Genomic DNA, 26844 nt, shown 5'->3' on the forward strand with positions numbered 1-26844 from the left:
GGTGACAAAATGTGCTACTTTGGCTATTCAAAAATAGCAGATTATTATAGCAAATCTTTGATTATATGTTTTTAAGTGAACATTTTTAACACACATTTTATCTTTGCTTCTGGGGAGTCCCCTGGCACAAATCCTTTTCAGAATGGGGGTCCGCAGCCAAATATAATTTTGGGGGTCCTTGACATGACAAAGTTTGAGAACCACTGCCCTAGATTGCTCTCTCTCTCTCTCTCTCTCTCTCTCTCTCTCTCTCTCTCTCTCTCTCTCTCTCTCTCTCTCTCTCTCTCTCTCTCTCTCTCTCTCTCTCTCTCTCTCTCTCTCTCTCTCTCCTTCCCTCCACTATAGCTACCTACCTGAGCTGTCGCTCTGGATTGCCGCGCTGTCGCTTCAGCCTGTCAGGCTGAGGGATGCGTCCTGATGGTCTGTGGACACTGATAGACCTGTCGGGCGAGATGACAGGCCGCGGCGGGAGACGCGCGCAGACAGGTACATGTAATGTGACAAGACTCCCCCACACCATCAGCATCCTTCACCTCGCCTCCCCGAAAACAGTAAATATCGTCGCCGTCGGGGGAGCAGAAACCTCTTATGTCCATTTTTTACTTTTTGTGATTTTTTTTGGTAAATAAATACCCTATGCATACTTAATGGTTCTCAATCAGTGGTATGGGGACCACCTGTGGTCCTTGAAGGGATTCCAGATGATGGAGAGTTGGGAATCAAATGGACCCTTATAGATCTTTAACTCTTGAGAGCGTAAAATGAAACCAAATGGACCCTTACGGGTCCATTTGGTTTCATTTTACGCTCTCAAGAGTTACATTATTGTTGTTAAACAAGTATCACAATTAGAGAATGTAGAAGAATTGTTATTTTTGATCAACGTTTGCCTGTTATCTCTCCTATGGTACCAACATCAAAACAGAACGGAATTTGGGAATCTTATCCAACAACAGCAAAATATTTTTTATACGTTTTGGTTCTGAGAGGCTAAATCTCATCACATGGTGGTCCGTGGCTCAAATGCCCAATAAATAATGGACCTTGATATGAAAAGGCAAAGGCACACAAAAGCATCAAAAGTAGCCGAATCCACAAGCTCGAAACGCGGCGCAAAGCGTTTTGAGCTTGTAGATCTGCTGCTTCTGCTGTTTTTCAATTTGAATCCTGAAAAGTAACAGTTTTGGACTTATGAGGTTTCCACCCCACAGAGACGGAATATGAGTGTCCAATGTGTTGGAGAGAGTTGGGGAGCGAGGGCACAAGGAGCCGGCATGTTTCCTGGCGACTTGAATGAAACTTTTTTTTCCCTTTGAGCCTGAGTGGATGTGATGTGGGTCACGCGATGGGAGTGTTGCTCAGGAATGAAGTAGCATGCACTTCCAGCTTACATCTTGAGTAGGTAAGTAAGTATCCTGAGTAAATTGTATTAGTAGATCACCTTTCACAGACATTGGTAGTCACAAATCAACAAAAGAATCAAAAACAGAATAAAGCAATCGCCATATGCAGCAAATCAACCGAAAAGAATCAAAGAAAGCAAGCTTAACTCCTAAGTGTTCTGAATGCAAAACAAAAAACAACAAAAATGTTTATGGCGGTGTGTGATAGTAAGCCATATCTTATTTGTAGAGCTATTATGTACAGCATATCTGAGCATTTTTGACAAATAGAGACTAGGTTATTGGTAATTGTAACCTGAATTTAAATAAACAAACAAACAAATAAATAATATACTGTAAGCATTTATTTTAATTTTTTACACATACACACAATAGCGCAATAAATGCACTCAAGCAGCAAGCTAAAATGCCCCCTAAGCCCCGTTGCTGCACTCCGCACGTTGCGGCAGCCAAACAATTCAACGTATCCACACAGCATAAACACAAACAGGGAACACTTTTAGAATTGCATTACTACACAGTTAACACACAAGGCTGCTCCCTGGGATGCTTTTTTATGAAAGCCACACAGACAGCTGTAAACTGTTGACCTCTATCTGCTCCCTCAGCCCCGCGGGTCACGCCCCCGAGGCCTGTGTGCGCGTGCGTGCGTGTGTGTGTGTGTGTGTGTGGAGAGAGAGAGAGAGAAAGCATGCTGGGTTGAGTTGTTGCCGCAAATGAGGTAAAGAGTGAAAGGGTGAGCGATGGTGGTTGTAGGTGGGGGTGGGGTCGGGGTGGGGGGGGGGGCAGGGGGACGGCTCGTGCCAAGTGACACAAACCCCCCTTGGCAGCCTAATTAAATTTTCCACTTTTCCACACTCGCATTAAGCCTCCATCCAGCCGGAAGGAATGGACGCACCGGAGGAGTAGACCTCAGGAAGAAGACGCCTCCTCCTCCTCCTCTACCCTCTGTTCCTATACTCCTTTGACCCACCTCCTCTAGAAGGTCCCCTCCCGCTGCCTGTTAAGGGTGATTAATACTCGGTTGATACAAATGTTTGTCTTATTGATGCAGAAACATGTAGATCACAAGCACACGTGGAACAACACTCAGGGATCAATAACAATAGTAGTAGTACTAGTAATAATAATAATAAAACCAGAATAAAGTCAAAAATGAAACGAAAGAACGATAACATCAAACACTCACAAAATGAATAAGTAATGTGTGCGGTGAGCGGTGATATTTATGAGTTATTCATTTCATCATGCATCTCGGTAGCCAATCACAGCACGTCCTGCGAAGTGACGTGCTTACATTTTTTACATTATTATTAATTTCATCATGCGTCTCGCTAGCCAATCACAGCACGTCTGCAAAGTTTGAAGTTAATTTCATCATGTGTCTTGCTAGAAGACAATCACAGCACGTCCTGCAAAGCTTAGCCTATGGGCGTGTTTTCCACAGCATGGCGTCACAGCGAAAGACACATTTTCACGACGGAAAGAAAAACTTTTGCCACGGATGGGTCCTAAACCCTCTTATAGGAGCGGTTGCACCGCTCAAAAATGTATAGTAATATTACATTTTCAGACAGAAAAAAGGGCCTATACGGTTCGATCGAAGATAGACGATCTGCAAGCTCACATTGTGTGCCGCGACGCACTGTGAGCTCAGTGTAGCGGAGCTTTTACACTGTCATTTGTCTCTTTTCAAAGAGACACGTGGAAACATTCAAATAATGGCACATATGTCACAAAACAGCTGATCACATCACAGAGATTGCAGCGGGCCCATAGTGTGAAATGCGCACCAGTACTTCTATTCCACGACAGACGCGCGATCAAAGACTCGGATTAAAAGAAATAAAATAAAAAAAGAATCAAGATAAAACAATGGGGATTTATCCCACAACAAAGATAAGCCGACGAGTGGCGCGCGAGGAGGCTCGAGGCGGATATTGGCACACATACGGTATATTGTACAGTGAGAGCACGAGGATTTCTATACTGTATGTTCACAATGAGAAACATGAGCTTACGTCTAAAAACATGACAGTGGCGCTAATCTGCAGTAAGGGATTCCTGGGGAGTTCAGGGACACATTAATTCCTGTTTTGTTTTATTCTGTTGTCACCGTGCACAGTGCATGGTTAAGAATGTTTGTCGCAGTACTGATGTGTGGTCCAAAACGCTTTCCTTTTGGAAGCATTTTGAGCTTATTTATCCATTTGGAAACACATTTATCCCAACATAATCTCTGTTTGATAAATGTACAAGTATTCTTCTGCCCCAAAATCATCTCCATAGGACCTTACCCTTATTTAGTATGCCAGGATCTAACCATATCCTAATGTGACGATCTCTTTAACATAATAATCATTAATAACAATCAGCCCGACACCTTTGAGCCTAGAGAATTTGAGAACATCCAGACAGAAACTAAGCTAAACACCACCGAAAAAAAAAACAAAGGGAGCCAGTCACCTTGACCAATGCGTGTCTTGATGAGTCTCTGATTGGCGCTCGGCCTGTGACATCACACCCTGACCGAGTCGTGTAGCCTTTGCAAACCTGGATCCAGCGAGTGCTATGGCAAAAAAGTCCAGATTTAGTTGTAGAACACTGTATTAATGGAGACGTGCAGAGCGCAAGAAGCTACCAGAATGAGAGTGGGTCTTTAAGATCCACACAGTAGCACCCTGCACTGTAATCGAAGATCACTATGCTGTAATGGCTTTCTTATTTCTTTTTCTTCTTTTTTGACATTTTAAAACATCAGGACACTCACCCTTCCATCATTAAGGGCAGGAATGAGAGTCATACTTTTTTTTTTAGGTGCACTCTCTGGCAGACAAAGTCAAACATGAGTGCAGCTGGGTTCCCCGACCCAGAACCCATTAACATTCCAAACTACACGGCCGTCAGTATGCTCTCAGACCAGCATTCTCGTAAATTGTGTGGACAAGCCTTGTTGACGGAGTGAGATCAACTTCCCCATTGTGTGTGGTGTGCTGTGGCCGCGCTGAAAAGCGCCAGTGACAGCGCTATTTGATTTGACTGTTTGCAGCCAGCGACGAGGAAAACAACACGCAGCGATGCCAAAAAACAAAATAACACGCAGACATAAAGCCCCACTTTGTCAGCCGGCCAATGCTTTCCTCCGCATGGTTTCTAGTAGTGGGACACCTTTGTTTTCAGTAGGCCTGTGTGTTTTTCCCCTCCCAATAGACAAAACAAGCTTCGCAGTAAAAGTGGAAGGGAATGTCGGGAGGGGGGGGGGGGGGGGACCTGTTTATTCATGGGCTGCAGGTGGCTGAGCTGACTGCTGCGTGCCTGCCCAGAAGTCCCCTGACCACTCCAGTTCTTTTCTTCTCCCGGACTCTGCTATTTGTTCACTTCTTCCACCGCGCGCTCCAACGTTTCCCCCCCCCCCGTCTCTCTCTTCTGTTTCTCGCCCTCGCCCGAGCGGTGTTCCATTCTTCTTTGTGTCGAGGTATACGGCGCGTTGGTGACGCACTTCCTTCCATTGTATCAGGAACTGATACTCTAATGGTTGTGAAGTTACTGTCAAGATTATGTGTGAACTGATGGGTGTGTGTGTGTGTGTGTGTGTGTGTGTGTGGGGGGGGGGGGTGTTGTGTACAGGTAATTTTGTGCGTGGTTGTCGGTTTCCCTCGTGACTGTTTCATTGTGGCTTGTAATTTATGTATCTCAGCGTGGCTAAATAACAGAATTAGGTTTAGTATTGTGCAGCGAACTGCAGTGAGTGAATGGCACCATATGTTTGCGATGTTGCAGGCTACACAATGGCAACATGAAAACAAGTCGTAGCTGAGCCTCTTGATAAATTGAGTCATCCTTGAGGTCACCAGGTTTATTTCCCCCGTTGCAGCAAACAAGCGAGGAAACATTTGGTTGCTACTTGATGGCATTTAGTGAGATGGTCTTATTCCCTCGCTCCCACCCTACGGCTGGATCAATGCCTCTGCTCCCCGTTGCCGTATCAGTGGCCCTGCACGCAACTTGGGAAATAGTTTGTTATTATAAAATAATCAAATCCAGTGGGCAAGATAACGTTTGTTGTATCGCGAACGGTTTCTGCTCCGTTTGCTGCAGTGTTTATGTGTAGGCTGGTCTCCGGATGTGCTGTAGGAGTAAACACCCTAGAAGTCAACTATGTGAGGATAAGAACAATTATCTCCGCTGGCACTTGCATTTAGCTTCGACATTCTTACGGGTATAAATTCACAACAACAATTTAACACACTTGGGTGTGCAAGTTGAGTTATACACTGGATTCTCCTGTGTATGAGCTACGAACCTAACCAAAGAGTCCATCTGCAAGATAATTCTTAGTTTACTTTTACTTCCTTATATTTGTACACCCACAGAGCTCAATTAAAGCCTCACTTTTTTATGAATAAAATGTAATTTTGTCCAATCTGTATGCTAAAATGTTAATACAACATAACGTATACAATTGGGGTGCTTGTATTTTGTCTCCCTGCTCTTCTATTGAGACATTTAGATCGTGTCAAAGGTCATGTCTCACCTAGGACACAGGATCTGACACAAATTTTGACCTGATGGACAAGATTCAATTTATCCTCTGGGCTCTATTAGCTCAATGGTAAAAATGGCAGCACTTGCGTATAGGAAACCGGGTTCAAATCCGTGAGGAAAGTTACGTAGTGCTTCTTTAACACTGAGGATTGCACTGGTATCATTTGAACCGATTGTACTCTTTGCATTAATCTGGACACGTCTAAAGGAAAGAAGAGTCGCTATGTCTAAGCACCAGTATGATCAATTACTTGTATTGAAAAGCGTATTGAATTATTAAAGTCCCCAATACCGTTTTAGCCCAAATTCAGTCCGGTATCTAGTACCTTTTCTTTTTCTTTTTTCTTGTGGATCCCTTTTTGGAACCCTCAATAAATAGGCCTATTTCAGTGACTGAAATAGGCGTAGATACTGTATGTAATATCTGTCCAATTTGTATAGATAATCTATACTATTATGCCATACTACCAAAACATTTTTCAAACTGTTAAGCCTCTTGCATCTGAAGCTGAAAAACAAAAGATCTCAAACATGAAGAAACGTGGTTATATAAATGTGTCTACAGCTAGACAGACATACAGTGTGAACCAGGAGAAGGTATTCTATTACCACACTGTTTTCAGCATACAGTATAGGCTACTTGAACATGATTGGCCTTATTGGAGGACATGGAGCCAATCAAATTCATATTCTTCCTCCCCACAATCCCACACTCTCTTCATTGTGAAGAATGCTCAAATTATCTTTGCTGTCAGGTGGAAAACTTGTATGTCCAAAACCATTCCTTTTTTAGTATTATTTCTAAAACATTTTAAAGTAGTGAAAATAGCCGATCTACAAGCTCACAACGCGTTGCGTTGTGAGCTTGTAGATCGGCTATTTCCCCTACTTTTGTGCCACACTCTTGTATGATGAAGCAGGGCATTCATTTACGTAAAAACGTAAAAAGTTGAAATATGGAGATACAAGGTTTCTGCCTGACAGCAACGTTATACTCTGTGCTCTTTTGTTTGACTGTGTCACATGAGTCGCCAAGGTAACCAGCGGAGGAAAGTGCTGAAATTGGATTGGTTTCTTAATTTGCATGAGGTCCCTGTCGGGTGGAAACCTTGTATCTCCGTAATGTCAACTTTGGCCCTACTTTGTCTGCAGTCTCGCACAAAAGTAGCAAAAAATAGCCGATTTGCAAGCTCACAACGTGTTGCTAGCTTGTAGATCGGCTACTTTTGTATTTTTAAAAAATGTAATAAGATAAGTGAAAGTGGTTAAGTGTGTCTGTGGTTTTAAATATAAATATTGAACGAATGAAAAGTATTACCAAGAGCTTGTGACTAAATAATAACTACATAGCTTCGCTTATTTCCATTTCCTGAAAGTAACGGTTTTCGGACATACAAGCTTTCCACCCGACAGTGAGGAAATGTATGTGTGCTGCTGGTGGTGGAGTGCAGCTTCTATGGAGGTGTCCTTCGCTGCTGGTGGATGCAGAATATTACATTGATTATATACAGCAGTTCAGTGGGTATAAGACTTATAATGCTGTTACGTAAACAGTGTTGCAGACACTGTGACATTTTCAAGGGGTATTTCACTATAAAATACACTTCTGGGGTCATTTTAACGTCTAGTTGGGCTTTTGTGTGCACTCTAGACAGTTTTTTTTATGTTGCTTGATTCAATATTTATATATTTGATATCCTTTAAACCATAAAGTCTACCATACCAGCCATGACCACAAAAAAAACAATTTTGTATTTTAAAACAAAATGTGGACCAGAGTTGAAGTGAAATACCCCTTTAACCCATTTAGACCGGGGGGAAAAATAGCAGATCTACAAGCTCATAGCGCAGCACTCTGCTATTGAGCTTGTAGATCTGCTATTCTTTTTTTAATCGTGACAATTTGTGCAAATCTTTAAATAAATATTTTTTAAAGCGAACATTCGTAAAATATGTTGTTCCAGTGACCGCCCCAGAAGCAAAGATTTTAGTTACAAATGTTCGCTTTAAAAATATATATATATTCAAAGATTTGCACAAGTGTTGACAATTTTTCAAAAATAGCAGATCTACAAGCTCATAGCGCGGCACTCGGTGCCACGCTATGAGCTTGTAGATCTGCTATTTTTGAATAGCCCAAAGAAATCCTAAAACGACAGAGACACGTCCCCGGATTGAATGGGTCCATCTGTCACGTAAAAAGAAAAAGGTCTAATGTGTGTTTTAACACCGGTAAAGTAGCAGGTGTTTGTCCTTGACAGTGGGAAAAAAGGGGAAGCTTCCATATACAGTGGGTCGGGACATTGTCCGGATTTGCCCTTTCGCACGTGTAGCACGCAACAGGAGATTGTCCGTGGTGGGCAGGCACATTCTCACAGTCTCCCGTTTCAGCCTCATGCATGCAGCTGTTGAGGACAACCTTGTTGGAAACAGAATTTATTAACCGTGGCGCCCCGGTGTAGAGCGCACCTTGTTAAGCACGTTCTATAAAGGCTGAGTCCTTTAGGTTTGAATGTGGCCTGACTGAGGCCCTTTTGCTGCCCCTCTCTCTCTCTCGCTCTCTCTCTCTCCTGAGCCGTGCCTTTACTGTCTCTCTCTACTCGCTTGTAGAGCACGTATTATAAAAAAGTGATTCTCCCTGCAAAATGTGTTAATACAGCATCACGGTCATTTTAACCACTTCATCCGTTTACACGCTGGCTATTCAAAAATAGCCGATCTACAAGATCACGAGATCTTCTGCGAGCTTGTACATCTGCTGTTTTTGAAATGTTTTGACAGAAATCTCGAAAATGTTCCTGCATGGCACAAGACGTTTTCAGTTCCGGGGTCCGCGGTCAAATAAATAAATATCAATTTGGGGGTCCTTGACGTGAAAACGTTTGAGAACCACTGCTATAAAGGCCACATCCTTTAGCCTGGCCTTTAATTGGCCCCGGTTTGAATGTGACCTGAGGCCTTTTGCTGCATGTAGCCCCTTTAGCCATATTTCATACCTAGGCTATTTGAAGCTCATTAATATACAACATTTTTCATTTTGTATATTAATGTTACATTCAAATGTTAGTAGCCTATTTTGGCCAATAGGCTCTATGCACAGCAGCCATATTTTCACTTCCTTCACAGGTGTTACTAGCCTCGCGTAGCCAGACAATATCACACGACACACTGCGTGGATATTAGTCTGGTCCCTATCAACGGTAGATTTTCTTCCAAGGGGCGGTTACAAAAAGATCCAAACGGACTCTATTGGTTAGACCTAAACCAATCAGAGCAGTGCTTCCTTGAACGAACCAATCAGAGCAGTGCTTCCTTGTACGTCATTGCTCCAAATAAGGTGATAAGCCCGCCCACATTTGGATACTGGGCCCTGGTTGGCTCCGCACAACTGCGGAGGGAGAGAATTTAAATCTCTATGGAGGGGGGCCAGACCTAATCTGCCGAGGGCTAAAGTGCATGCAATTTTGCAAAGGCAGATTCGTCTGGAACCAGGCTAAGGTGTTACCAATGATACTAATGAAGGCTCTGTTCCATTAGTGTAGCACAGCGGTTCTCAGATTTTTCAATTTCCACGACCCCCATAACTCTGAGAGTGTACAAACGGAACCAAATGGACCCGTACATTTGAGACCCACCGGTGTAGCAGAGTGTTTCCAGTGAGCCGACATGCACAATATCAGCACCCTAGATAGATAGATACTTTTATTTGTCCCTGCGGAAATTCATTTTGTGCCAAGCAGCCATCAGGATACAAAAAATCACAAACCCTGACTCTGTTTGAGCAGAATGGAACAGAGCCTTCATTAGTATCATTGGCAACACCTGTGTGAATGTCTTCACAATATGGCTGCTGTGCATAGAGCCTATTATTTGCAATATCACCACGGCCCACCAGTGGGGCCCTGGCCCAAAAGGTTGAGAGTATACTTGGTCCAAAAACGGACAGAGTCACTAGTACTGACTCACCTTGTCAGTCGACCTGGTGAGTCTTTAACCCGCTCACTGCCCTCCCAGTCAGCACTTGCATGTCCTAGACAACTCTATTAGGTGTTGAGCTGTCAGATTAGCCGTGCAGATCATGTGAGCTATTATCCATACGCAGGTTACAGGTATTAACGTGTGCGTGACGGTATAAGGGAAGGGAGCAAAGGGAATGCAAGGACGCCAGCCCTGAACACGGCTGTACTGAAATGCATTGGTGTAAAGTAACTAAGTACGTTTACTCAAGTACTGTACTTAAGTACAATTTTGAGGTGTACTTTTACTTTACTGGAGTATTTCCAAATGTCTATACTTTTACTTCTACTCCACTAACATCTCAGAGGCAAATCTTGTACTTTTACTCCACTACAGTTATTTAGTTACTAGTTACTTTGCAGACATAAATTATTATTATTATTATTATTATTATTTTAAAACGTTCGCCCTATTTCATATAGGCTATTTGAAAATAGCAGATCTACAAGCTCACAACGCTTCGCATCGCGATGCGTTGTGAGCTTGTAGATCTGCTATTTTCACGCATTTTAGTGCTTTTACTCAAGTAAATTTTGAATTCCGGACTTTTACTTGTAACAGAGTACTGCTACATTGCAGTATTGATACTTTCGCTTTACTTTTGAGTGAAAAGATTCACATTCATGTGTCCTTTCTTTCTGTTATGCACTTAACACTGAAGTGTTACAACTGAATAAAAAGTCCAATCGGTTTTCACACTAATAAAAGATTATAAAATGGTATATGCCTATGAATAAAGTTTAACCACTAGCGTCCCTTTTCTGGGGTGAACATTCGGTGAAAATAGCCAATTTATAACAGCTGATTTACCAGCTTGTTCTTGTAGATCGACTATTTTCTCGCGAAGATGTTTAGTGTAGGGGGGAAACGGGAGGGGCCCTAGTATAGGGCCCTGGGGGACTCTGGTCAACTAATTATAGGGTTTAAGTGGTTAAATACGTAAATAATAACAATGCCACCAAACATGTGAAAAGGATACAGACCCTTTAATAGAATGCCACATGCCTTGAACACTTAAGAGGAAACAGCCTTGACTAGTTTACTGAGCTCATGCTCGCCACCATTATCTGGAAATACAATTGTATTTTCCAACATGAACTGTGCATCGGCGATTACAACTACAGTATTTATACAGTAGCCATAGTGAAAAAAACAACACATGCAGTATAACTGTATAACGTGACATGAGATTATGTCATAAAATCAACGCTTCACCACAAAACAATTGGAAAAAACTCTCAATGTGAATCTAGAGATCAGATTTTAGACACAACCAAATTAAGACGGCCACTTGACCACTTACTTGGATCCGTATTCCTGGGGGGAGCGTTGGCCAAAAACAGCAGTTCTACAAGCTTGTAGATCTGCTATATTTGCCGGAGAGATTTGGTGTCGACGGAAAAAGTGGTCAACGTGCAATCGTAACTCAAGTCCAATTCTCTGAGACTACAGGGGTTAATGGGTGAAAAGTACCTTTAATCAAGAACTGTACTTAAGTACAATTTTCATGCAGGTACTTTTACTTTACAGGAGCATTTCAGTTTTTTTTTTTGACACTTACTTCTACTCCGCTACTGTATACATCTCGGAGGCTCATATGGTACTTTTTACTCTGCTGCAATTATGTGACAGCTTGAGTTACTAGTTACATTGCAGATTTATAGGATTATTAATACAAACTTGATCAATTTAAATTATGTAGGCTATTATAGGTTAAAGGGATACTTCACCACAATATTACTTTTTTTCTATCGATTAGTCACCCCATGGAGACTTGAATTCATGGTTAGTTTTTTGTTTCTGTCGCATTCCTAAGCCAATCATTTCATGACCGGCAGCGGTTCCGGCACAAAGAGTCTCCTTTGTGTCTCCTACGGGAACCGCTGCCTACCGGTCCGCTGGTCATCAAATTATTGCCTTAGGGGTGACTAATCGATAGAAAAAAACGTCTTTTTTTGCGTGAACTATCCCTTTAAGCTACCCAGATGCACATATTAACTCATTGAGATCGTCCACACCTTTACCAGCTGTAACATAAAAGTGATGACTACATTAATGCATTACATGTGAAATGGTCCATTTCTGCATCAGTGCTTCTACGTTTGCTACTGTATTTTGACGCCAATATATATATATATATATATATATATATATATATATATATATATATAGTACATTTATGAATACAGGACTTTTACTGATGTCTGAATACTGAATATACTTTAGAGCAGTTTCAGTTGTGAAGCAGTGTCACTAATCGACACTAATCAGCCTTAAAGGCAGAGTAAGTTATTTTTTTTGTTCAAACAAAAAGTATTTCAGTTAAAAGGTTAAAGCTCTATACAATTCTGATAGTAGTCATTGCTATTGGGTGTTTGTTCAGTAACAGGGGTCTCCCCATCTCTCTAGCTCTTTAATAAACAGAAAATACATTTTCTGGTGGGTTGACAATTCCAGCCAATCAAAGAGTACCTATCAGCTTCAATTTTATAGTGTACCAGTTTACATTTTGTCTGCTCATTTCTTTGTCATCACTTCCAATTTCACTTGTTTATCCTGTATCCTGTAAGAGTTCTCTCTCCTGATTGAATAGAAAATGTTATCCCAACCTGAAATTGCATTTTCTGTTTACTAGAAGGGCTGGAGAGACAGATCGAGGGATAATGAAAACTCTACAGCATTGGTTCTCAAAGTGGGGTCTGGGGACCCCCAGGGGTCTTTGGAGGGGTACCAGGGGGTCCTCAGCATATTTTATAGTTTGGCTATTCAAAAATAGCATCTTCAAGCATCTACAAGCTCTACAAGCTCATAGCGCGTCACTCTGAGCTTGTAGATCTGCCTTTTTTTTTTATCGTGAAAAGTTGTGCATTTTTTTAAGCGAACATTTGTAACTCAGATCTTTGCTTCTGGGGGTCCCTGGAACAAAAATATTTTGAGATGGGCCAAAGCCAAAGTTTAAATAGGATTGATGTAGGCCTATGTTTTGTAATAATAATCCCAATCTACAAGTAACTAACATTTTCAAATAATTTATAGTGGAGTAAAAGTACAATATTTGCCTCTATAGGTGTAGTGGAGTAGAAGTAAAAGTATTGAAAATTGGAAATACTCCAGTAAAGTAAATGTACTTAGTTACTTTCCACCACTGGATAGCCTATCTGTCAAATGGGAAAAAAAGAAAAAAAGGGTTTGTCCCTTAGAGCTTCTCCCCCCCCCCCCCCCCCCCCCCCCCAGACACACACACACACACACACACACACACACACACACACACACACACACACACACACACACACACACACACACACACACACACACACTATAGCCTCAGTTCAGTTCTTGCATTCTTTTCATTCCATGCAGTCTTTTGCGTTGTTTCAATCAGATCCCTTTTGTGCTCCAGAGGAAGTTACGCGGAACTTCAGCCGAATTCTGTCGCATCCTCTCGCAAAACAGCTCTGCCCGGAATCCCCCCCCCCCCCCCCTCCCCCTGGGGGCGTTGTGTTGTGTGTAAACAATTAAGAAGTGTTAGATCACACTGATGGTAAATGGGACTAAGTGTAAAATGCACCTTAGACTGAGGAAACGGTGACACAGGGCAGTACTGTAGCTACTTCCCTCTGTCACTACAATAGGGGGGGGGGGGGGGGGGGGTACCAGGGGGTCCCCAGCAATTATAAAATTATAGTTAATAAAGCGTCACAATCATTTTCACCACTTTATCCATATTTTATACTTTGGCTATTCAAAAATATTTTTATATTATATTATTATTATTAAATATTATTATATTTAATATTTTTTTATTATTACAATTTTGTGTATAATATTTTTTAAAGCTAACATTTGTAACTCAAATCTTTGCTTCTGGGGGGGTCCCTGCTCCTGGAACAAAACTATTTTGAGATGGGGGGGTACTTTTTTCTTTCTAATCGGAATAATGTGGGAGCATGTTGTTGGCCACATGAGATGATCTTTAGTTTGCTTGCATGTCTGTACTCTGTACTCATGCTTAAGGGATATAGTATAGGCTATATAACATGATCTAATATAATGCGAATATCCCGTTGATCCCCATTGCGACCTTATAGAAGCATCATTGTCTCTAAACCCCTCGGAGCTATTCCTCCAGTGAGTCCAGTCTTAAAGACAGACTCATTTCCGATAGACGATTTATTCAGATGTATAAATTGTCCTGCTATTCCCAGTGGTGGAAAAAGTACTCTAGTAATTAGTAACTAAAGTTTTCAAATAATTGTAGTGGAGTAAAAAGTACAACATTTGTCTCAGATGTAGTGGAGAGGTAAAATAACTGAAAAAAGGAAATACTCCAGTAGCCTAAAGTAAAACAAACAAAAAAAATACCTCAAAATTGTACTTAAGTACAGTACTTGAGTAGCTGTACTTAGTTACTTTACACCACTGTCCAACAACCGATCGCTGTGTAGTTCGAACGTCCAAAGTGCATGATCGGGGCGACGATGGGAGGGAATCCCTCCCGTGTGTCTGACGCTCTTTATACCAAGGAAACCCACACGTCGTTCTCTGACGCAACTGCCCATTTTAGGAAACATGCGTCAATGGACGGTACCAAATGCATTCGATATCCACGCGATCACACACTCGTTAATCGATTCCACTTCGGATCGTGATCGGGGCCACCCCCTTTTGATTCCTATACTCTCTGCCTACATCTGTCACATTCATTTAATTTCCCATCCCCTGGAGTCCGTTGGACTTGGTGGTTCGGCTGCTGCGTTTCACTGTGGTTATAAGTGACCCAAACCCAGTGTTGCCAGATTTTGGGAAAGAAATAAGCAAAGAGGGTCTATGAAAACAAGACCTGAAGAAGCAAGCTATTGCGTGGCGATTCTACGCGTTGTGAGCTTGTAGATCTGCTATTTTCAACAACAACAAAAAAACATTTTGAAACATTATTCTAACAAAAAGTCCAAAATATGGAATATTTTTGATACATGATTCTAACAACAAATACATAATAATTTGGAGGTCCTTGACATGAAAATGTTTGAGAACCACTGGTTTCAACCATAATAAAAATATAAAAAAATAAAAAAATGTTTTGAAACCAGACCGAATAAGCAACTACACAAGCCAAATACACAAGCCCTGAAGCCCCCAAAAATATTGACAAGCAACTTCACAGACGAACAAGCCCAAAGTCGCTTATAACAAGCCGACATGGCAACACTGGACCAAACCACCTCCCTCCACATGGAGTGTTGACGCCCAGACAGTGACGTGCGCCGTGTTGGCGTTGAAAAGCGGTTGCAGTTCTTCATCATAGTGCCATTGAAGTGAGTCATCTTTAGGAAGTAGTGGTGAAAGAAAGAAGAAGAAGAAAAAAAAAGAAGTGATCAGTAGATACTAGCTGCGATCATCAAGTGTTTAGCAGGCAAGAGACGACGATCGGAAACCATTCTGCCGTCTTAGAGAGTTTAGATCGAATGTATAAGCCGTTGCGTGAGTCACTAGAACTACAAGATCACTTGGATTGACTTGCTAAAAAGGTGCGCTCCTCACTTTAACTTGAAGTTCGCGCACCTGGATCTAACCCGGGTGACTCAAGAATCACTTAAGTAGCCTATAATAAATCAATATATAAGTATACAGGGGCCGTGTGATTACCAGGGGAATACATCCTATGCTGGCCAAAGGTTGATAAGGTGTTTTTAGGCTGACATTAACGCTATTTTGTCACCTTTTTTTTCTGGATAACCCAACATCAACAGCGTCGATCTCGAGTCGCAAGGATTTCGGCTTTGGTGCTTTTTTCACTGCGATCGGATTTTGAAAAAGGCTTTCCCCTGCAGCTCCAGCAAGTCGTTCTAATAGCCGAACTCTTCTTCCTTCCTTTTGGATCTCTCCTCCTCGCCTCCCGGATGATCATGTACCAGGACTACTCCGGGAACTACGACACCTCGTCCCGCGGGAGCAGCACCTCTCCGGCGCAGCCAGAGTCTTTCACGAGCGGCAGCAGCACGATCGGCAGTCCGATCTCTACCTCAAGCTACCAGGTATACAACTAGATGGAGCTTATGGTTGTTGCAACGCATCGGAGGCATTTAGCCTACATACATGATGCGTAATGTCCATGATGATGTTGAATGATTCAACTTGAATCCGATTATTTTCTACCGTGACAACCCCGCTCTCTAGAATTGTTGATTTGTCATTACATAGTACTTTGGTACATATAGTATTTGTACATAGCACTTTTTGGACTTTGCCAGAGTAGCTAATTACAATTCGATGCTATTTTAGTGAGGCATATAGCCTAGTAATTACGCACCTCGCTTGGGGAGAAAGCCTGAACCCAATGACACCTCGCCTCGGATTGGCACACACACACACACACACACACACACACACACACACGGGAGTGTTTTTGGACTACACCCTATTAAAAGAAGGCACATCATTGTCATTAACTATGAAAATGATAGTGTGTCCTCCCTGGGTCCTGTCCTGCACATTTACGCACGCGCAATGTGCGAGGCAAACGGTGAAGACAAGCTTTTTATGTTCAAGAGAGATAAAGATCTTGTCGCTATGGAAGAAGTCAGCTAGATGGTAATTTACCCAGAGCTTAATGTAATTCTAAATGTCAGATCGTCTGAAATGTAGGCTATTCTGGCAAAGGCGCATGTTCCTGTAGTTCCTGTCTGTGCACGTCGAAGCCGAGTGTGTGTGTGTGGTGCACTTGATCTGATCCAACGTCTCGAATGCGCTGGTTCCCCAAACTTTTTAACTCAAGACCCAAAAGAGAAATCAGACGTTTGCCCGGGAAACAAACAAACTAGTGGAAAATAGCAGATCTACAAGCTCACGACCGGCTATTTTCACGACTTCTCACACATTTGTTTTCCAATTTATGACATTTCTTTAATTTATTCATGAAATTGTTTTGAAAAATCGTTGAATTTGTTAAGTCATGAAACATTTTCCTTTTTTTTTTTTTTTTAAATGTTCCAAAATGTAGGAAACAGAAAATAAAGAGATATTTACCCGCGACCCATAAAAATTGGTCCGCGACCCAAACACGGGTCCCGAACCACTTTTTGGGAAACAGTGCTCTATTGCATCACCAGTTATGTTGAGTGAAGCATTCGGTGTTGGTCCGCTTATCCAGAGATCCAGTAGGGTTAGGGTAGCCTATAGCCTGGGTGCAGGAATATGTTGGCATGCACTTGTCAGTGCATGCCAACATATCCGCACCCTACATACAATGTAGAGTTGTATGATACAATACAACTCTACATTGATTGATAGTATGGCGTATATTTCAGGGGCTTTTCACTTTTTGATCCTGATTGTATAATAGCCTACATCCCTTTTCGATCGATTGTCGTAAACATTCATTACAATACCTTTCCAAATGAGGAAGATTTGAGAGCGGATCCCAATACCGTCGCCAACCTGTTGGTTACAGATTTTACGCACAAAAACGCAGGGGAATGACATTATTATTGAAATGTGTCTTTATATCTCTTGACTATTTCTCTAATTCGCTGGTTCTCAAAGTGGGGTCCGGGGACCCCCAGGGGTACTTGAGGGGGTTCCAGAGGGTCCCCAGCTAAATGATGGACAGGAACCAAATGGACCCTTATGAGTCTGTAACTCTGAGTGTACAAATGGAACCAAATGGACCCGTCTCAGAGTTAAATTAACATTGATTTTACAATATGAATTGGGGTCCCAGAGGTATGAATGCCATTAAATGGGGGTCCGTAGCCCTAATGCATGTTAAACTGGGGGTCCTTGAAATTCAAATGGTTGAGAATCACTGCTAGAGAGCCGTAAAAATCTTCTCTTATGGGGGTCCCTGGCTTATCTTTTCAAATGGGGGTCCGCGGGCTAATAAGTGTAACTTTGGGGGTCCTTGACATGAAAAAGTTTGAGAACCACTGGAGAATTCTCTGAAGTAGCTTACACATGGCAGCTGATCGGCTATAGGGCTACATTAAGGATATGTTTTGTTTTATTTTATTTTAAGCAACAATTCCTGGATAGCTATATCCTCATGCCTTAAATGTTTTAAAAAAAGAAAGAGGACAGTTAGAGCCAAGTGTAATAGCCACAGCTTAACCAGTGGTGGAAAGTAACTAAGTACATGTACTCAAGTACAATTTTGAGGTCTTTTTTACTTTACTGGAGTATTTCCAAATTTCAATACTTTTACTTCTACTCCACTACATCTCGGATCCAAATATTGTACTTTTAATCCACTAGCCTACATGTATTTTAAAACTTTAGTTACTAGTTACTTTGTAGATTTTGATTATTATTGCAAAACATATACCCACTTCAACCCCATATATTTCGGCCATTTGAAAATTGCCGATCTACAAGCTCACAATGCATGGCATTGTGAGTTTGTAGATCTGCTATTTTCAAAAGTTTTGTATCCATGTTATCCATTTGAAAACTTGTGAAATGGGACATTCTGCATAATGAGTACTTTCTACTTTTGGTACTCTAAGTACATGTTGTTACCAATACTTTTGTACTTTTACTCGAGTACATTCTTAACATGAGACTTGTACTTGTAACGGAGTATTTCTACAGTGTGGAATTGATACTTTTACTTAAGTAAAAAAAAACATGCGAGTACTTTTTCCACCACTGCCCATACGCAACTAGTAGGATCTGAATCCGGGAAGAGCAGAGCAGAGACATGTTTACCTACACCCACTCCCTTCATGCTATTGCGTAGTGCCTTCTCTGGAAAAGCCTAATCATACACACAACCTTACGGTAAATGACTTTATTTTAGCTGGCACTGAAGTGGCTTCTCTTACCATCACATAGCCATAGACTGTCTTGCACTGCCGTCGATTACTGTAGTAACAGCGATCGCCTCGTTATTTTTTCAAATTCCCACTCGGGATATGATATGAAGAGATTGGAATTTTAACTTGTCTAACTTGTGGAAATATTTTTGCCTCGGGGGGGCAAGCCAACCCCCCCCCCTCCTCCCCCCGAGACTGTTTACCGATTTACTGGAACTGACCGTTGTATTCACGTGGTTTAGCATATCTCTCCTAATGATTCATACATAGGGCGAAAAAAACAAAGAATAGGATATCCATCGGGAAATCAGGAACAAGTAGGCTATTGGTGAAGTCTGTCACCGTGTATTAACGCACGTAAAGGCTGCGTGTGTGTGTGTGTGTGTGTGTGTGTGTGTGTGTGTGTGTGTGTGTGTGTGTGTGTTGCCTCGGCTACGTGAGGTAGCACGAACCTGTTGACACACGCTGACATGGCGTCATATGATCAACAATCTCTCGCTCGCGTCGTCATGTCTTTTGTTGCTTTGATCAATATATCAGTGTCCATCTTCTCTTCTATAGGTACTATTGGTGTAATGGGGGGCTGTATAGCTTTCACCATCAAAAGTGATCGCAATCAGATACTTTGTCAAATGTAATTAAGCCTTATTATGTCACACAAACACTTCCTGCAATCAACACATTTAAAGTCATTTACTATAGCTTCATTTCCAGATAGAGAGAGATATTCCATGATGCTTAACTTATTAAGACCTGAGGTTTGATTCCGATTCTACAAATGTCTTCTAAATCCTTACAGTTTAAAAAAAAATAATCTATGTTTCTATTATATCAGTGGTGCTCAAACTTTGTCATGTCAAGGACCCCCATCCCCCAAAATTATGTGTATTTTGCCGCGGACCCCCATCTCAAAAGATTTAGTTCCAGGGACCCCCAGGAGCAGAGACTTGAGTGAAAGATGTTCGCTTGAAAAAATATAATATAAATATTCAAAGATTTGCAAACATTTTCAAGATTTTTCAAAAATAGCAGATCTACAAGCCTGTTGCCGCGCTATGAGCTTGTATATTTATCTTGCTATTAATGAATAGCCAAAGTATAAAATAATGTTTATTGCTCAAATCTAAAATGACACAGATGCGTTCCCCCATTGAATGGGTTCAGATGTGCATGGCAGGTTTTATTCGCTCACTTGCTAATACAGACACATAAAGCCATCAGTGTTAATTAACTCTTATGGGTCCATTTGGTTCCATTTGTACACTCGTAGAGTTTTACTATCATGGAGAATGCAGGAGACACCATGGGCTTTCCCGCATGATTCACAGCATGTGTCACTGTTGCACTTCAGGGCTTAAACGGGTGAATTGAGACCGTGTTATTTTTTTGCATATGTGGCTCGAATCATTACTACAAGCCTGAAATTATGCGGAAAATATATGAATTTGGCAAGGGTCCTCTATGCATTTGAACTGAAGCTGCAAAATGAAAATAAGAAATAGGAATTAAGATGTCTATGGGATTACAATGCATGCTTTTACACAGCATCATAGAGCAATGCTCCATGTTTTTCCAGAATTTGCCTGACACTATTATTCAATGTCTTGATCCATCATGGCTAATTCTCTCTCTCTCTCTCTGTCAATCTCCCGTCTCCCTCCGTTCTTTCCGCTCTCCTTTCCAGAAGTACAGAGTCGACATGCCCGGCTCCAACAGTGCCTTCATACCCACCATCAATGCCATCACTACCAGCCAAGACCTCCAGTGGATGGTGCAGCCCACCGTCATCACGTCCATGTCCAACCCGTACTCGCGCGCCCACCCCTACAGCCATCACCTGACCAATGGCCCGGGACTGCTGGGCCACAACACGCTGGCCCGGCCCGGCGTCATCCGCTCCATCGGGGACACCCGCGGACGACGCAAGAGGGATGAGCAGGTGAGAGAGAGGACATGCTGTATGCTTGTCTGGACTTTTATTCTCACTTCATTGCTACAGACAGCCTGTATTGATGTTGTTCTTAAAATGGCTCAGCTGTAAACATAGCAGACTTTCTGTATAATCCATACCTCACCGTGCCATTGATTTCTTCTCAAAGGCAAAGTAGCAGGGAGTAACCGCGGCATAATTTATTTTTTATCTTATCACGCCAAGGCTGGTGTCCTCGGCTGACTTTTCATTGCATTTGAATACTTGTTATGCCGCTCGCGGCCAGCCGGCTGTAACCAGTTCTCGTTACATTTCCCTCTGCTTGATATTGATTGAGCTGTGTGTGCGTCTGTCTGTCTGTAAGCATGTGTGTGTGTGTGTGTGTGTGTGTGTGAGAGAGAGAGAGAGAGAGAGAGGCTGGCAACTCACCTGGTTTGCTCCTTCCATTTCACAGCTCACCCCAGAGGAAGAGGAGAAGAGGAGAGTGAGACGAGAGAGGAATAAGTTAGCCGCGGCCAAATGCCGCAACCGCAGACGAGAGCTCACCGATATGCTCCAAGGGGTGAGTTAAAGGAGAAAAAAAAAAACCCAACCGCAATCAGTTGAATGTCTTGTCACTTTGCATTGTCACACGATGCAACATGGATCTGTAGAGATGAACCACAAAAGCAAAGTGTTCTCAGATGCCTCTGCACCTCACGAAAGAGCTCGATCACCCTTGAAGGCCCGTACTCTGTGGTTTTGTCTACACAGGGAAATCCTCCAGTGTTCTTATAACACAGCTACCACACCGACAACACAAAGTAACACAATTTTAGCTGAGCATCCGGGCAGATCTGGTTGTGCACGGTGTCGTTTTGTTGAAAACATGTAGCTACATATAAGGGAGATACTCAAACAGAACAGACAAACGGCTGTCCGCCAAACGAACCAAACTGTCAATAAAGTAGCGATTGCACACAGAACCCAGTGTACAGGGGGTGATGGCGGGCAGTGTTGCCAGATTCTGTGAGAGAAACAAGCAACCAGCCCAAAGAAGCGACTATGGGTCACATGAGCACTTTAAACATATACATCAGCTATTTGAAAATAGCAGATCTACAAGCTCACAACGCGTCGCGATGCGTCGCGTTGTGAGCTTGTAGATCGGCTATTTTCAAATCAAATCTTGCGGGCAAATTATAATAAGCAGATCTGGCAACCCTGATGGCGGGTGCTCATGGCTGGTTTTATTCCAAGTTGCTAACGGCTGTTTGATCCCCACACCTCGAAATTTTACAACCTTGTGCTACTGGTTCGTCTCGAGCTGTGTGTTCCATAGCATTACGTTTTAGTAACAGATGACATGTCGCTGAAAAGCTTTTTGTCTGGTACAGCTGTAGACAGAGGTGGGCCTGTCTGGCAGCCTTGCCTGGCAGACAGTAACGGCATCTAAATGGACTAATTAGCTCAATTACAGTGAGGGTGAGCTTGTCGGGCCGAAAACCCCAGGAATGGAATGTGCTGTAGGCAGCTGTCCCTATGAATGCAGGACATTTTTCTAAAGGGGCAAATTGCTCGTCTCACTATCCCACATACAGACATGTCCCGCGCATACATAGTGTAGGCATACAGTACACAGGCGCATGTGCACGGCACGCACGCACACACACACACTACTCTCCCACACTACCACAGCCATCGCTCCAAGGAAAACCGCCCTTCCGTCCTCACACCACTCTCTGTTAAAATTCCAAATAAGGAAGTGTCACATTCCACCAGTGCAAAGGGTAACTTCTCAGCTCTTCAATGGACTAATATCATCCCTTAGTGTTTTACCCCACGCTCCTTTTTTTTTGAATGACTGGCGCTCTTTGTTTCCTACTTCCTCATACCTTCGCCCCCATGAGTCAAAGTTCTCAGACAGCGTGTGAGTTTATCTTTGTTTGTCAGCCCTGTCCCTGTCTGGACCGGGAACGACTTCTTAAACAGGGTCTGTTTTTGTCTCCTGGGGCCTGTGACACATTAATGACACATCATTACAGTCCAGCCGTGTTCCTTTTAATGTTAGATCCCATATCTCCATAAGAACAACACAGTGTGTTAGCTGACAGGTGAAACCACACGTGAGACCTTTAATCCAATTTAGTCTGAAGATTTGGAGATTGGCGAACTGTAATATAGTCCACAGCGAACAACACATTATTTAGATTGTTTGTGCTGATTATACCTCACTGTTCTTAAAGTTCAATATCTTATCTGCCGCGCCTCCCCTAGCAAAACTGTGGCAGACAAACAGTGCCCTCTTTTGGTCTAATGAAGTAGTGCATAGTTGTTCTCCCTGACCATCTAGTTACTGGAGCTTGTACATGTCAAGCAAGAAATGTTATACATACATACATACATACATACATACATACATACATACATACATACATACATACATACTAGGGGTGTGCCGATACACTAATTTCACGAAACGATACGATACGATATTTGGCTCACAACTTCGATACGATTTCGATACGATACGATACGCACTTTTTTTATTATGAAAATATATGGAGGAGAAAAAAAGAAAATGCAAACAAATAATTCTGTTTTTGCATTATTCAGACATGCAAACTTGTAGCTTTTCAGCTACAATAGCCGTTTTGAATCCAAATAGTATGACACCTGACCCGAAAAAAAAACATGTTGTCACTCTTTTCACTTCGGGGCCGTTTGCATGCCTGATTATTATGATTGTGTAAAAAAAAAAAAAAAAAAAAAAAAAAAAGATTTTTTTTTCAAAAACAATATTTTTTTTCCCCCAAAACGATACATATCGTCGCGAAAACGTATCGCGATATATCGCGGGACGATATATCGGCACACCCCTAATACATACATACATACATACATACATACATACTTACATACATACATACATACATACATACATACATACATACATACATACATACATATCTCATTTATGTAAATAAATGATTTGTAACAGTATTCGTAGTAGCATCATGTTAGGGTGATATCCGACGCGGATTGCTCATCCACATCTTCTGTCCCACGTTGCTCTGTGAGCAGGAGACGGAGAAGCTGGAAGAGGAGAAGGCAGACCTCCAGAAGGAGATTGAGACCCTGCAGAAGGAAAAGGACAAGCTGGAGTTCATGCTGGTGGCCCACAATCCGGTGTGCAAGCTGCCTACGGAGGATCGCCACCAGGGGAGCCACCACCACCAGCAGCATCACCCGCACCACCACCAGCAGCAGCAGCAGTGCGCTCCACTCCCCCTCACCATGCGCTCCAACAGCGGCCCGCGGGCCCCTTTAAACCACGTGGTGGTGAAACAAGAGCCCGACGAGGACGACAGGCGGGACGTGGGCAAGACCCAGCGCTCCGTCATCAAGCCCATCTGCCTGGGCGGCGGCGGAATCGGGATGTATTGCCTGGACGGAGACAGCCTCAACACGCCGGTGGTGGGAGCCTCCACGCCCGCCTCCACGCCCAGCGTCCCCAGCCTCATCTTCACCTACCCCAGCATTCTGGAGCCAGAGAGCCCCTCGCCCTCCTCGGAGTCCTGCTCCAAGGCTCACCGGCGCAGCAGCAGCAGTGGCGACCAGTCCTCGGACTCCCTCAATTCGCCCACTCTGCTGGCCCTCTGAGCAGGCCCGTTGGAGGCTGGAGGACGTGCGCGGGTGGTAAACAAAACACTGAGGGCCCGTGGGCAAGCGACTGAGTGGCCCCGCAGCTTCTCGAAGGACCCGGGAGTGCATCAGACAGTCTGGACCAAGCCGAGCGTGTGATTTGTTTTCCCCAACAAGGGCTACGTCGCTTGTTACTTCTCGTTATGCTTCTGTGTAATTTCCTTTCGTGTTCTTTTTCTAAATATGTATATGTGCGTGCACCTACCCCGACGGGTGTTGCCCCGTCTCCATTTCAACTCTATAGAGTGTCAAGTTGTTTACTGACTTTGAAGTGAGAGACGCCCCCACACAAGGCAACTGTGAGGTGACCAGACAACTCGGAAAGCGAGTTCAATCTATTTTTTGACAACAATGTTCTAAAGCCATGTGGAAAATATTTGCACTCCGCCAAGATCAATCAGTCAGTCAATCACTAAGCGAGGTCAGCATTTTCCTGTTTTCTTTGGGGGGAGATATGTATATGTAGAGACAATAAATCAAGAGTTTTTTCACATCTTTTTCTCTGTGTTTCTCCGTCAAATCCCAGAAACCTGGACGTTGATTCTTGGAGTTGCTACAAAGAGTATAGGATGTGCGCGTAAACATTTTCGACGTTATTTCCGCCTCTTTAATTGTGTATGGCCTGTGCTGATGAATTTTACGAAGTGTTTTGTTGATACATCGTCCTCTCCTTATCTGCCTGTAGAAAAGCAACATGGCTTCCCCTCAAATCATGTTGCAAAGGATACGAGCCAATTTTGATTAAACATGTAGTCCCTCAATACTCTACACAGCGACTCTTTTGCCACAGTGTTGGCAGCTTGACTTTACAGTAGTATTGATGTGCTTTTCCTCAGTGATCTTGTACCTAAACTTTACGACGTGTTTATGAAAAAGTGTATGTGATTTCTCTCATGTGTAGTGAAACCCCAATCCTGAAGCGCGTTGCAGGAATGGAGGGTGTGGTATGGCCTTGCCAAAGTCTTTGTGTATGGAGGAGAGAAAAGTCATAGTTTCACCTTGTCTCGTCAGAAAGAGCGATATTTTTTGCTGCAACATTTCAATGGAATTATGACAATGTGTAATTTGAACCAAACACTCCTGCTGGATTCTCTACTAATACCATTCTTTGTTTTTGCGAACTCCATATTTTCCAAATGGGGTCCCTAACCCTAAGTTTCAAAAGTCAAAAAGGTTGTTTTGGTTTACACACAGTTTGATGTGAATGAGCTGTTTTGTTCAATCTTTGAAAAAAGCCACTGTGGTCTAGAGAGTAATGTCAGCAGACAATGATGTCAACCCTGATTACACTTTTGTTTGTAGATCTGTCAATTTTAGAGGAAGGTTTTGACAAAATGTGCTGTTTTATAGGTGCACGAGCATATGCCAGCCTCCTAGGTACTGGGTGGAAACCTTGTCACTAGTGCAAAGCCTTATTGGTTTCACAAAGTACACGCACCAACTAATACATGTTTGACCAATAGGTAGGGATTAAAGGAGTACCGTATCTACAGCTGGCCTGAGATTTAAGAGGTAACACCTCGGGGAGAAGACTCAATATTTCTGAAGAAGTTCTATGAAGCACTTCTTTTTTTTTTATATAGCATTTTGTTGTGGTTATCTTAAAGGGATGTGGGTTTTGAATACCAAGCACTGAGAAGGCTAGAACTATGATATTTCAGACTTTGTTAACTTCAAACATTCCTTATCAATATAAGGTCAGGGGTCAAGGGGTGTCAAAATCTTTGCTTTAACTTTTTTTTTTTTTTATCCATGGAGTAGAAGAATGGGCCCGAAAGACTTTTGTTGTGCTGGATGCAGCAAATGGACTTGCAATGCATGAAAACGCTGCTGTAGTCTTTGTTAACTTGTTTCGAAGGAACGTGTGTCACCTATTTATCTTTTGATGATCAACTTCACTGGTTACGGTATCATGCAGATGCAACAGGGAATCTCTTATCCTGCATTGTCTACATAAAAAGACATAATGTGATACCAAAAAGACGTTGTTGTGGGAGAGTGTGATATATGTCTGTCTGTTTAAAATTTCTGGACCCCTAGAAACACATAGGAAAGCCATTGACTGTAGATCTTCTACTGTACATGTCATCTACTGTCTGTCTCCTGTTTTCATCAATTATTTCTTTTTCCAAATGCTTTAATTGTCTAAAATGATTCAAAATGAATAAAAACAGCAATATGTATAGTAGTGTTTGTTAATTTAAATCAATAATGATAATAAAACGAAAATTTTCAAAAATTCTATCTGTTTTGCTCATGCTAATTCTTAATTCTACTGCACAGCACATGTACAAGGTTTTCAAGTCCATAATATGTATTGTTGTTAGAATGGTTAGAGAGCCTGCCTGTCAAGCCATAAATCCCAGGTTCGATCCCAGGCCTCAGCAATGTGTCAAAGTGTCCCTGACCAAGACACGTAAAAGAATAGTTCACCCTAAAAATGCTTATTTTC

General features: G+C 42.4%; 1 protein-coding gene across 2 annotated transcripts; it reads left to right on the plus strand.

Annotated features, from left to right (window-relative positions):
* The first annotated feature begins 15288 nt into the window (after positions 1-15288).
* Positions 15289-26636, plus strand: fosl2 (FOS like 2, AP-1 transcription factor subunit). Of its 2 annotated transcripts, XM_084045701.1 has the most exons (5): positions 15289-15496; positions 15884-16003; positions 20463-20717; positions 21163-21270; positions 23772-26636. In XM_084045701.1, exons 3-5 carry the CDS (start codon positions 20478-20480, stop codon positions 24348-24350), a joined length of 927 nt encoding a protein of 308 aa, XP_083901827.1. In that variant the 5' UTR covers positions 15289-15496; positions 15884-16003; positions 20463-20477; the 3' UTR covers positions 24351-26636. The 2 variants fall into 2 exon arrangements, with proteins under 2 accessions (XP_083901827.1, XP_083901826.1); XM_084045700.1 differs by having other exon boundaries at positions 15289-16003.
* Positions 26637-26844: the final 208 nt, after the last annotated feature.

This window comes from Gymnoscopelus microlampas, assembly GCF_963454915.1.
Source record: "Gymnoscopelus microlampas genome assembly, chromosome: 20".
NCBI lineage: Eukaryota > Metazoa > Chordata > Actinopteri > Myctophiformes > Myctophidae > Gymnoscopelus > Gymnoscopelus microlampas.

Bases quoted from the DNA above. Each gene is read 5' to 3' on its own strand.
- fosl2 (XM_084045700.1), top strand. From the start codon at position 15,869: ATGATCATGTACCAGGACTACTCCGGGAACTACGACACCTCGTCCCGC. The intron at 20,718-21,162 runs GTGAGAGAGAGG...TCCATTTCACAG, and splicing joins GACGCAAGAGGGATGAGCAG to CTCACCCCAGAGGAAGAGGA. The intron at 21,271-23,771 runs GTGAGTTAAAGG...CTCTGTGAGCAG, and splicing joins TCACCGATATGCTCCAAGGG to GAGACGGAGAAGCTGGAAGA.